At 44.4% G+C, this 13,103-nt stretch overlaps 1 protein-coding gene across 2 annotated transcripts in view; it reads left to right on the top strand.

Moving 5' to 3' along the window:
* The window catches only part of PTPRG (protein tyrosine phosphatase receptor type G), a 408,891-nt gene that overhangs the window by 318,184 nt on the left and 77,604 nt on the right, over positions 1 to 13,103 (top strand). For both annotated transcript variants that reach the window (XM_054838538.1, XM_054838537.1), the window contains exons 9-11: positions 7,957 to 8,141; positions 10,703 to 10,811; positions 11,622 to 11,671. In XM_054838538.1, the coding sequence (XP_054694513.1) occupies positions 7,957 to 8,141; positions 10,703 to 10,811; positions 11,622 to 11,671 (344 nt within the window). The remainder of the gene's footprint in view (positions 1 to 7,956; positions 8,142 to 10,702; positions 10,812 to 11,621; positions 11,672 to 13,103) is intronic.

Raw genomic sequence — 13,103 nt, 5'->3', positions numbered from 1 at the left:
TAACAACTCTTTCCCAATTTTCTTGGATAACTAGACTTCTACTTTCCTTTCTTATTTCATTTTGTTATGAAGATTATCCTTTCCCTATTCCATTCCCCTTTAATCAGGTCAGCACCCTACTACAGTGGGCTGGTGCAGATGAATCTGTGTATCATTATTAGGATTTCTGTTGGTGTCGCAGCCTGGCTCGGTGCATAAGGTTGCACTTGAGGGTGGTAACATCGTGCTGCTAATTGCTTGCCCTGCTGCATCTTCTTTGCACCATAGACCTGCCCGGCTGCCACTATGCCTCAGTGCTCCGAGTAAACATACTCACCTATTGCTGCGAGAGTCTCTTCTCACGTGCACCTCGAGTACCTGCTGTAATCGCGTTTTAGGCAGCAATCGGTGTGCTCCTTCTGCATGTCTTATCCCTTCCACCTCATCCGTGTCTTGCTCTGCAATGCTGGGTCCTTGTGTACGCGTTTGTCTTGGAGCACGTCGTGCAAAAGCAGGAAGGACAGGCTGCTGCCTTCCGAAGAGTCTCAGATCAGACAGGGGGAAGGCAAAGCGTTTCAGGAAAAAAACTGACCCCTTTTGAGGGGGAATCAGGTACAAAAAGATGTGGTAGATATACCTGGCATAGGTCTCATGCTTCCTCTTGCAGTGGCTCTGTTCTGCAGGGTTCTGTTTTCACCTGTAGTAACTTCCGTGTGGTTGTAACGTGAGCAGCATGTGTGTCTGTGCCTGAATGCAGTGGACAGTTTACCAGTAGATTTATTAATAGTAACTGCTTGCACTTGTTTAGAGATTATAAGGGGCCCAAACCAAAAGAGCAAGAGGAATTCAGTGTGAAAGTTTGGGTTCACAGCTGCCCCTAAAGCTGGAAGAGCTGAGTACTTGTAAGGGACCTTGATGATTTATTCCATTTACACCTGCAGGATATTCCTTTCTGCACTGCCTACCTGCCGGTCCAGCTGTTTGGCCCACACAAGTTCTGATTTTAATTTCAGTCCTGACAGTACTTTGGACCATGAGTACCTGCAGCTCATCCCTTCTGTTGGAAAAAGCCTCCAGAAGCTGCAAAAGGGAAGCTGCTTTGCCGGTCTGATTGTGGGCATCCCTCAGGCACGTACTGGGATGCTCTACCAGCCCTGTTGGCTTGTTCTTCATATGCTCCCCGATCCAAACAACCCTCGCCAGCACATAGGAAAAGGCAGCTTGGCTAACGTGGCAAATACACGTCCTTCTGGCAGGAAATCCTCCTTTCTCCCCCTGTTGATGCAGCACGTGCCGCTCAGTGTGATCACGCATGTTGCATCAGACGCGCTGTATAAATAAGGACACAGGTGTACATTTGAAACACAAGTCACCCTCTGCATGTGCGCATGCATGTGTGCAATATAAACACAAAACTTGCAGGGCAGATCCTTGGCAGACAGCAGTTTAGCCCAGCGTGGCATGTGATGGTGCAAGGCTGGTCTGCGCCCGCTGAGGATTCAGGCCACAGCTGTAGAAACACTGTTTGTGAAATATATGAAATATTTGGGCTCAAACACAATGTAGTAAAACACACAGTCCATGCCTTTCAGTAAAACAAGGTCTGTTGCTGCGATGCCATGGAAACTCAAATGCTACAAAGAAAACCATACAGGAATGAATCCAAATGCTGGTTGTGCGTCCACCTCGGGAAGTGGGCAGGCAGCAGAGGGGCAAAGCCCCGCTTGCCCAGAGCCCCTCTCTCGAAGCGCCCCACGTGCTGGTTTGCTCATGAGGTTATTTCACAGGCTCATAAAACAAGTGCAGGGTCTGTCGGTGTCCCGCACACCTTAAGAAACAACCCTGTCTGTCTGAAGCATAGGGAAGAACGGGGAAGATAAATAGTCTATCTCCTAGCTACGTTCTGCCTGTGGATTGAAGTAGATCAACACAAATATTTGTGTGTACGGCATGCTCCGGAGCCTGCGAACGCCCGCTGGCAAAGTGCAGGCAAAGGTAAAGGAAAAGCGCGTGCTTGTCTTTAAAGCAATTATCCTTATATATTAATAATGTCATTTATAAGCACTCTGAGAAGTTAACAACGTACACTAAAGCAAAGCAAAAAAACCTGCAAACGTTTAGTAAAAGGAGAAGGGGGAAAATGTTGTAAGTATGCCTCTTAGCACTTTTCTATGTATTAAAGCCTGTGTTGTCTCTGCGTATGATCCTCGTAGTCTATTTGTTATCCTTTGGGAGCACAGCCCTCACTGAACTCTGAGATTGAATCCGACAGCCCAAAGAATGCTGCTGTTATGGATTGGAGTCTCTTCCCAAGCGTCTCCACGGAGTCACGCCAATGCAAGGTTGCTGAGTCTGGCACTGTGTCACCTCCCTTACCGTGGCACTGTTGGCACGGCATTGAAAGCAAGTGTGAGTTTTCTCACTGCAGTATATCCCATATTTCTGAATATCAGGGCTTATTTGAAGTTTTGAGGGTCTAATAATAAGAAGGAATAGATGTGTGTGTATATACATATAGTTGAAAGTATATTTCTTCCCTTCTCTGTTGGTGGCATCGCTTTTGTCTTGTCTGCGGTCGGGTTCCTGAGGGCTGCAGGGCTGAGTGAGCTTGGTGCAGTATTTTGCTGAGAGCACAGGCATCGATGACAGTTTTCAGGTTGCTCTGAAACCAGCTGGGAAACTTGTGGCCGAGTTGAGCGTTGTTACAGCAACAGCAGCCAGTGGTCCGTCTGTCCCGCAGGACTGGCCCTTCCAGCTCCTTCCCCGTGCTGGGGCAGAGGGGGAAGAAACAGCCTCTCTTCCTCAAGACCTTGGCCACCAACCTGTTTGCCCTTATGGGGAAGAAAGGCACGAAACCCCCATATTGACCTCTCAGTTCCTCTCTCACTGAGTGCGTGGGAAGAAATGCCCCATCTACCATCCTCTGTGCTCCTCCTTTGTACGGGAGAAACACTGTTCCCTGCCACTCGTCCCATCCATATCCACATCAGTGAGAAAAAGAAGTGAAGCCCCTCTCACCTTACAGCCAGGAGCTGCCTCCCAGAGCAAGACAAGACCCTTGTCCCTGTCTTTGAGCTACTTGTGAGCAGTCCTGAGCCAGTAACGTACTATGGGCACGTCCTGATGCCGATGTTTCCTCCCTCCATGTGGGAATTGCCCTAGAAGACCCCTGCCCATCTCGCCAGGAGGGATGGAGGACTTCACTGGCACGTTGCTTTTCTGTGCTGAAAATTGTCAGGGTTTCATCACACAACGTATATCCCACGGTACCAGGGAAAGGAACGGCAGGTTTGCATTGCTGAGAGATGCAGCAGGAGGGAGAGAGTGGGATTTTCCAAAGGAGGGCATAGCACAGCTAGAAATAACTGCCTTTAAAGTGGTGACATTTTTATGCATGGAAGAGCTAACTTAGAACATCTTTAGAGGATTTTATAAATCCCTCTGAGCCCAGTGCCACTGGATTCATCATACGAGGCACCTGTTTTACAGGGAGAAGGTATACAAGAAATAACTGAATATACGGTGCGCTCTCAAACTTTCCCTAAACAGCTTTTTTTTATAACCGCAGGTAGCATATGCAAAAAGCATGATAAAAACCAGAAAGTTTGGCTGGTTTTGCATTTCTGTCTTTGAAAGAGAAATGTAGGCTGCTTTAAAAAAAAAATTAAAAAATGCAGCTGTCATTTTATCTTCCATGCCCTTTCTACATTCATGGGTGTATTGTAATATCAGTGGTTAATTTTTGCAAAACAATAAGCCCCCTTTTTGTCTTTCAGCTCTCAGAAATGGAGCTGCCAGGAGTTTTTGGATTAAGCTTTATCAGGCTTCAGTTAGGAAAACCTCATGGAGGTTACGTAGCCAAATACAACATACAAATCAAATTATGGGAGAGATGAATGCAGAGTTGTTAAATTAATTTTGTTTGTTCCAGCCCATTGGAATGTTTTTAACATGAAGAAAATAATTCTCTTCTGTATGGCTGGCCTGGCCAGCGCTGAGGACTGTATTAGCGTGCCACATTTGTCTGCAAGTGGCAAACAGGTTTTCTCCAGGCTTGAGCGAGCCCTGGAAGACAAGGCTAGCCAAGATGCCGGCTTGCCTCCTGCCTTCCCTGGCGGGCTGATCTGCGGAGAAAGGACTGTGTCAGGCTCCCAGACAGCCCTGGGCATGGCCAACAGCTGGAAATGCCGGCTGAGGCTGCCCTGTGTCAGGCCAGAGGGCTGCCTCCAGATGCACCCGTGCAACCCTCCCTCTTCTGCAGGACTTTTCCATAAGGCAGGAGCCAGCGTGTTTGCCAGCTTCCCAGTTCCCACCACCCAACAGGAGGGTGAGGGGGGTTGTTTTCACTCTGAGAGGTCCGAGGCGCACCACGCTCCGGGCATCGCTGCCTGCCGCGAGGCATGCGCATGGTACTGCGATCGCGCTTGCCTGTTGAGTGCCTCCAAGATGTAGCCCTGTGGCCCTGCCAGGCTTTTCTGCCTCCTGGAGTCCTGGCATGGGCCGTCTGCTAGCCAGGACATAGCGGCTTCGGTGCCCTGCTAGACCGATGCAGGGCCAGTTCAGGTATCTGCTCGGTATTGCATTACGCCGCAGAAAGACATCCTGAAAGCCCCCTCAATATTTTTATCATCCCTTAGGATCTGGATTTAAAAGAGAGCATTAGTAATATTTTTTCTAAAAATAGCTGAGACGCTATTTCAATGTGAAATGATGCTGGTTGTTGGTTTCAGGTTTTTTTTTTTTCCTCAGGCAATCATGAATTTGCAGACATTTTTGCTTATTTAGCCTGGTTAAAAAAAAAAAAAAAAAGCTGCTTGTGTTTCTCTTTAGTGTGTCCAGATTCAATTCAGAGGAAGACACACACTTTTCTATCCCTGTCCCAAGCTCTTTCTGCATTTCTATTTGTCCTTCAGCTGCACATTCTGCAAAATCAGTAGAGGTTCTTTAGCACCTAAAAAAAAAAAAAGCAAGCAAGGAGGCTGCGATTCTTTTAATCTTCTTTCAAAAATCCAAGGCACACAGAGTATTGAAAGGAAAATTAGATCTCTGGAAAATGCCAGTTGTTTTATAGATGGTCAAATCATTATGCTTTTTTTCTTGCCTTTCAGACATTTGCTACGTTATTATGTATCACTTTAATTAAATCATCAAATTGAATTATTGGATCAAATGTTTTTTTATTCCATTGTGTCCTGAGCAGGTTTGGTTAAATTAATAAAACCATATGTTTCATTTTATAAAAAAAGATTTCTTTTTTGCCCATTCATAAGCTGTTAAAAAAAAAAAAAACGTGGCTGAACAGAAAAGATTGGTTATGTCTTAATTACATCAGGTAGTGCTACGTGCCTTGGAGTAATTGGAACAAAGTGATACTAAGTCATGAAAATTTGGGAATATTTACTGTGAAATAGCAGAATTGTAAATTTGGTCTCCTTTTAGCTTACTGAATGAGGTTTGTCCTCATCAAAACTTGTCTCAGTGAAGTCATTGGAGTCACTCAGCTGCTTAAAAGTGCTCGTGTCCTTCTTGGATCCAGGTGCAGGGTCATGGAGGGGAGGTCTGTAAGTCTCCTGTGTACCCTTGGGAAATACCCGCTTCTTTCCTCTGCTTGGCATGAGCTGTTCTGAATGGCATCAAAGCTGGCTGCAAAGAGTGGCGTGGCATAGAGGAGGTGACAGTCCCCGCTCCCCAGGGTGGCTTGGGGTCCTTGTCCAAAAAACAGCTGACTAGCCCATGGTTCAGAGGGGTATGGCAATTAAGGTCGATCTCTGTCTTTCCTGAAGGTTACCTAGTTGAATTATTTCTAAAACAATTTGATGCATGATTACTTTAAATATATAAATCTCTGCACGTCTTTCTGGAGGAGGAGGACTGGATAGGACTTTTAGGTCTGGGTAGTCCTTCACCCTGGGCTCCCATCTCTGATAGGATTTGATTAGGTGGAGCAGTAAAGGCTGGCCTGGCATTTTGAAGCATAATTCTGTCATGACAAAGGGCTTCAAAGGGGGCAGTTACGATTTATTGGTGCAGTTATCAATAAACAGTGATGTCAGTGAGAATTGATCGGACTATCTCAGCGGAAAGAGGTGAGCATGGAGAGGCATACCAAGGATTGTGAAACTCTGTAAATACCGACAACAGCAACTGCTTTCAGCAGGACCCTCTTGGCCAGGTCCTGGCCACCTTCACGCCATGCTCCTCACAGAGACCAGGAGGGAAGGGGGCTGCAGGCAGCAGACCAAGGTGTTGCTTCTGACATTGTGGTATTGCCAGCAGAATGCCATTTTGGTCCCTTCTGCTCAGCATAAATAGAAACTCTTACTCGTTTTGTCAATAAAGAAGTGATTTGAGGTATTGTAGGGTTTCTTTGCTTTGCTGGATCATCCCTCTGGGCTGAGCAGAATATTGTCGCCACTCACGGCAGGAGCAAACACCAAAGATCTTTCCTGCCCAAGCGTATATCTGCAATATATGTTCTCTTGTTCAGACTAGCTACAAAATGTGAGTTATAACTGCACAAATGCAGTTGACAGGTATTTTTCTATTGTACTGGTAATACTGGTGTTTACAGTATTTAATCATTTTTATTTAGGAACTTGTAGCTATTTCAGTAATGTAACAGCAGAGCTACATGACCAACCTGCAAGTCCGGGCAGAGGAATAGACAATTCTCTCCTTCAGTGCTGCCAGGACTCTTTAGAAGTGAAATAATGGCCAAATATACACGCAGTCACATACCTGCAGAGCGCAAACAAGCTGAATGTGTTGGCTTTAAATGGAAAAGTCGTACTGGGAAAAATAATTCTGCAAACAGTGGCAGCTTGATGGGCTGGGTGACACTTTGACTTTTACTGGCAGAAGAGACCAGCTCCTTTGCCACAGCACATGGGTTTAGGCAAGTGATTTTTCTTGGTTCAGAGTTTATATTGGGAAAGAGAATGTGAGAATCTGTCCTGAATTGTGCATTTTAAACACGATTTTTTAAGCTTGGAAAAAATCTAAACTCTTTAATAGTTGGGAAGTGTGTGATGTACTTTTTCGATAGCATATGAGTGCCATCTAGTGTTCTTCTTTAGTACCCCGACCTTTACATTGCAATGGCTTGAAAAGTGTTTTCTTCAGTGGCTGCGAGTTGGCTGTGCCCACCCCACTCCTCCTGAAGTGTTCGGGCTGGGTTTGGTCTTCTCTGGAGAAGTTTGGGGTTTGGTGTCTGCAGTACACAGAAGTTGTATTTTTTTTGTCCGCTGGTTAAGCTGTTCCTATGCTGATCTCTCCACCTACTTAAGCCTGAGCGAGAAGTAACTTGTGCCTCCCCGCTGCAGGCAGGGTTAGGAAGACACGGCTTTCGGAGGCCACTTCCCCTGCCTGTTATGGGAAGGAGATGGCCAAGGGCCACCAAGTGCTGCTCCTCCCTGTGCTGGTGGTACATTACTGACAAACAGTTGAGAATCTATGAAGGAAAATTCATAGGAGTATAAAGTATCTGCTGCTTATGTGCAAAAATGTACTGGGTTAAGAAGAAAACACTTACTGACCCAACAGTGTCACATTTTCAGAGGTTCCAACTATTTCCAGGGCCTGCAGAGCACACTGGAGCATTTACCCCCTTCATATGGCAGGAGACTGTGGGCCAGGGAAGCTGGGGCTCTGCTTAGGTGGACTTCTTGATGTTCCAGAGTGGAGTTCTTAAGTGACCAAGTTAAAGTGTATGTACAAATGCCAAGACCGAAACTAAGTTGAGCACTAAGCAACCTGCCTGCAGAGAATGGATTCTCTCGTTCCCTTTGCTCTGGAGAGCAGAAAGCAGCTGCAGGTGGTATTAAATCCTATTGGTCTCAGTGGATTGCAGGCTAAGCTATTACTGTAGGCAAGGGCATTAAAGAAAAAAAACTGGCTCTTAGAATGAGGCACAGTTCTTCCTGTTTGTTTTCTCTCGGTTATTTAGGAAGCTTCATATTTTTTCCCTCTGTTTTTCAGCTTGCAGCACTCCCCCGGTCAACATGAAAGTGCAGCCTGTGAACAGGACAGCATTGCTCGTAACCTGGAACCAACCAGAAACCATCTACCACCCTCCGATCATGAACTACATGATCTCCTATAGCTGGACTAAAAATGAAGATGAAAAGGAGAAGACTTTCACCAAGGACAGTGACAAGGACCTGGTAAAACCACAGCATCAACCCCAGACATATGTATCAAGCGATCCTTATATTGTTATTTTCTCAGTAGAAGGAAGTAGAGGAGGAAAGCAGTTGTTACCTTACAGATAGGGGAGCGTTTGACTCGCAATGAATTGCTATGAAAACCTTTAGCGTTAGTTGAACATTGCCTAACAGACTACCCGAAACACCAGAGTGTGAATTTATAGTTTATGTGAGTGCATAAAGTACTAAGTCTGCAGACACTTTTGCATATACTGTTGCTGAGAAGCAGCTGGCTCGGGAAATAGTTAGGCTCTGAATACCTTTAGGCTTGTGTTCAGCTCACAGATTTTTCACATTAAAAGCCCGATCCCCCAAAATCTGTTCCTGGGCTCAGGCTTTTCACTGCACGTAGCCCCTTGCAGACTTTGGAGCAGTTTCTGATCAGTGCTGCCAGCACTAGGAGTTGCATGGTCAGGGCGAGAAGATTACTGTGGAGTGGCCCCGTACAAGCGCTGCCTGCATCTGGCAGTGGGGGAAGCAGAGGGAAGAGCAAGACAGTTCCAGCACAGATGGAAACACTGATCTATCTCCTCCATTTAGGATTTGATCTGCTTGTCATTCTTGTCTAAGTGGAAGCAAGTATTGTACTGGTCTTTAACATTCTCTGCATATAAAATCAAAGTGACATATTCAGGTTTGAAAGGCCTCCGTTTATTGTTAATCAAAGAAAGCCTCTAGAATAATGAAATCAGTAATTGTATATGCACATGAAAAATGCAGCAGCACAGAGTGTTATTCCTAATGACTGTTATCGTATTTTTTTTTTCAAATACACAGTCCTCTGGGCCCATTCAATCAGTTATACAATAATACTTCTCTTATTCCCTTAGAAGAAGATTCTTTTACTTCATTTCCATTTATATTTTCAATTTCCCCACTAGACATTGTTATCTGGGTCACATTAGGGAACGATGTGCCTCACGAAATCAGAAAGGAATCTATTGAAAGGCACCCAAGGTTATGATGTATTGTAACCTCTCTCTTGTCATAACTTCACACTCTTAAGGGAGACTTTTTTTTTAATCAGGTATAAGGAGGAGAGCCTTAATCAGCAAAAATGAGGTGGGCACAGCATCCTGTTTTATGTAAAAGAAATAATTAAAAGTGCAGTGGATGTGATGGAGTGATAGCTTGGAAATAAATTGCAGTGAGACCCTGTGCTGTGCAGCAGAGCTTGGAGGTTAAGAAAGCATTGACAGCTTAGTCTATTTTAGGGGCAAAAGAAGGAGGAAACTCTTTTTCAGAGGAAAGTGCAATTTGCTTTCAGTGCTCTGGCAGAGACAGCTGGGCTGTCCTGTCTTGAAACAGAGCTAGCCACTGTTTTGCTAAAGAGATCACTGGTATTTCGAGTGACCTACACAGCTACTGCTGCTGTCTGCTGCAAAATACGAACGGATGTGATCATGGACTAAGGTGGTGTGGTTTAAGCCGTCCGGCAGCTAAACCAACCACACAGCCATTCGCTCACTCCCATCCACCGGTGGGATAGGGGAGAGAATCGAAAAGAAAGAAAAAAGGTAAAACTTGTAGGTTGAGATAAAGGCAGGTTAATAGGACAGAAAAGGAAGACGATAATAATGATAAAAGAATATACAAAACAAGTGACGCACACCACAATTGCTCACCACCCGAAGCTGATGCTCAGCCAGTTCCTGAGCCGCGCCACCTCCCAGCCAACCCCCACTTATATACAGAGCATAGTATGGTATACCATGGTATGGAATATCCCATTGGCCAGTTTAGGTCAGCTGTTGTGGCTGTGTCCCCTCCCAGATTCTTGGTTGCCCCCTGCCTTCTCCTTGGCAGGGCAGTATGAGAAGCTAAAAAGTCCTTGACTGCTTGGCAGCAACTAAAAACATCAGTGTGTTATCAACATTATTCTCATCCTAAATCCAAAACACAGCACTATGCCAGCTGCTAGGAAGAAAATTAACTCTATCCCTGCCAAAACCAGGATGTAAGGCAGCACAAGAGAGTAGCTGGCAGGCAGCAGGGCAGTGTCTCAGGTGTAAAAGTACACAGAGACATCCCAGTCCAGGTTCCCGAGCCGTCCCATTATACAGGCCACCGGCATCAAATTGCCATAGTGAGTTTGTTGCAAAATAAATAGCCAGTTTGAACATACAGTGACTTTTCTGGGCTTATCCCACATTGGGGACTTGGGTCTCCACCTATAAAAATCTCATTTTAATTCCTGTAAGGTCAAATGATTTGGGGTTTAGGTTTTTCTGAAGAGAGCAGAGACTTTCAGGCATGAAGGCTGTCACAAGAGTAGATATGGGGCGTGTTCATTTCTTTCTCATGGGCAGGGTCTGGGTGCATCACTTTTATCCCAGGGAAGTCCTTCGACCTTGGCCTTGCCCTCTTCCAGGGGACCAGTGAATATTTCTGTTTAGAAATAAGTTTGTCTTACATGGCAGAGATGTCCTGTGTTAGCGCAATGCTTTATATATTTCAAACTGATCGTGGACAGTACTGTGGGGGTAAAAAACTGAATAATATCTATTTTTTTTAAACAGAAGGCCATCATTAGCCATGTCTCACCTGACATCCTTTATCTGTTCAGAGTTCAAGCAGTTTGCCGAAATGAAATGCGTAGTGACTTTAGCCAGACTATGCTCTTCCAAGGTAAAAAAACCCACATATGTATTTTTTCATTATGACTCTCTGTGTGTTTAACATTTTCTTTGCAGAGTGCAATATGGTGTGGAATGATTTCAGAAGATGTTTGATTGCTTGTGGACAATGCTAATTTCAGATTGTGGCCAGTGACTATATCAGAATCTGACTTATAGTGATGGGGGTTTGCCTACGCCTCTCTGCTGGCAGGGTTTGTCAGGTTTTAGGAGAATTCAGAGCTTTTCTTGGTACTGATTTTCTAAAGCAAATTCAGCAGAGACTATTTATGCATCAGAGGCATAGCTATAGCAGAATGTGAGTCTGATCGATGTCTGTTTTATGTAAAGAGGAAAGGAGATCAGTCCTACCTTGACAACCACATGTGGAGACGTTCAGGTTTTACCGTGCACACAACCTCAGTGATTTCCAAAACATACATATTTAAATGAGAGCTAGAGAACTGGATGCTAAGCTGTCCTTTGTCATGGATTTCCTTTAAAGTTTATTGGAGAAATCTGGTAAAGCTGAGATTTGGTAGAACTTTTTTAGTTTTTTTAAGTGCTGAAGCTTTACTCTTTCCTAGACATTTTATTAAGTAGGGCAAAATTTAACTCTGCTGAGGGCTCTCCCTCCCACTCCAGTTTACAGATATGTAAACCTCGGAATGGGTGATGGAAAACCAAAACAAGCAGAGAGTTAAAAACTTAAATCCTTATGGCAAAGCAAAGAGTTAGGTCACTTGAGTCTGATGCTGTGTATGGAACAAGTCTTCTGACAAGCCTTCAGTCCGCTGACTCGCTGTTGTCCTTTGTTTCTCAGCTAACACTACTCGAATTTTCGAGGGGACCAGAATTGTGAAAACAGGAGTGGTAAGTCGTGGCCATAAATCGCTGCGGGGTGCGGGTGGGCAGCGGGAATTTGGGGTGGTGTTCCCACCAGGTGGCAGCACGATGTTTGTACATCTGCGGCTGGACCCAGCTTTCCGGGGGAGGCGGCGGTTCAAGCCCACCGCAGAAGGTTTTGTAACACACCTAAAATATTGGAGGGGGTTTGGTTTTCTAGCTTCCTTTGACCACTGGAGAATCAAGTGTTCAGAAATCTTCCCAAATATGTACTGAACTCGTTTAGAGGGGATTTATAATCCTAATGATGACTGTGGAAATAAATTTAATTTCCTTTATTAACTGTATGACCAGAAGTATGTGCAACAGGAATAAGGCTTCACGCACAGCATCTTTGCTCTCCCAGTGCTTTAAGGATACCTGCTACTGTGTGAATAAAGCCTTAACAAGCTCTTTGTTTTAATTTTGGTTCAGGTGAGACTGTAACAAGTCACTGAAGCTGACTTTTGTATTCCAGAATCAGAGATGTTGATACATTCACAGTGAAACTCTAATACACTGTCTGTTTTGAAAGCATCTCGTCCATAACCTAAATTTCTTGGCATTTGGTATACTGAATTGTTCAGTCAAATTTATAAACTGAATTCATACTATTGAATTTACTGTCAGTATATTGCTTCTGGTTTTACTCTGTTTCAGTTTGATATACTCCCTAGTATGCAAGTAACGTATATAAAGCTTGAATTTGAATGATTAATGTTTGTTTAATGATGTATAGAGGTATTCTAGAACTATAAAACCTGCTGTCAAATTTTAATACTCAGTCCAGCTTTGAGACTGTACATGCCCATGAAAAGCAAATCTCACAGTGCCTTAGGGATTCACACTGATAAGTATCCAAAAGTTTAGATGCTTATTTAAAGTTTTGGCTTGAAATCTCTAAGCACAGGTTTTCTTCTGAGATCTCAGGTTCTCTGTGATTGCAGCTGGTCAAAAATAACGTGAGAAAGCAGCCTTTCTTGGTTTCCTGCAGCATTTCAACTACACAGCCTGACTGAAACCAGGAATTGCAGAGAGATGCAGAAATAGTGTTAAGTTATAAATTACAGTTCCAAAAATAAACATTTTACAGTTTTGTTCAATGCTCGGTAGCACCTATTTAACCCTTGTTTGTCCTTGTCTGATGCATACCTTTCCAGCTAATGCTCCTCTTGCTGGTGAATTCAGTAACATGAAACATTTTTCAGTAAGTCAGAGAGGGAGCGTGGTCAGGTTGTCCAGGCAGAACTGCTGACCCCGGCCCTTCCACAGAATTATTCCTTGTACGCAGTCAACTCACTTCAGTGTCTTTTTCCACATGTAATTCAGGAAGGGAAATGACTTGTCTAGTTCTTTAAGTATATACCAAGGTTTTTTATTTCCGGTAGAGCATACACATGTGTGCACAGAAATCCATGCG

Source organism: Grus americana, chromosome 11 (genome assembly GCF_028858705.1).
Source record: "Grus americana isolate bGruAme1 chromosome 11, bGruAme1.mat, whole genome shotgun sequence".
NCBI classification, from domain to species: Eukaryota; Metazoa; Chordata; class Aves; order Gruiformes; family Gruidae; genus Grus; species Grus americana.
This window is presented reverse-complemented; position numbering and strand designations above follow the sequence as displayed.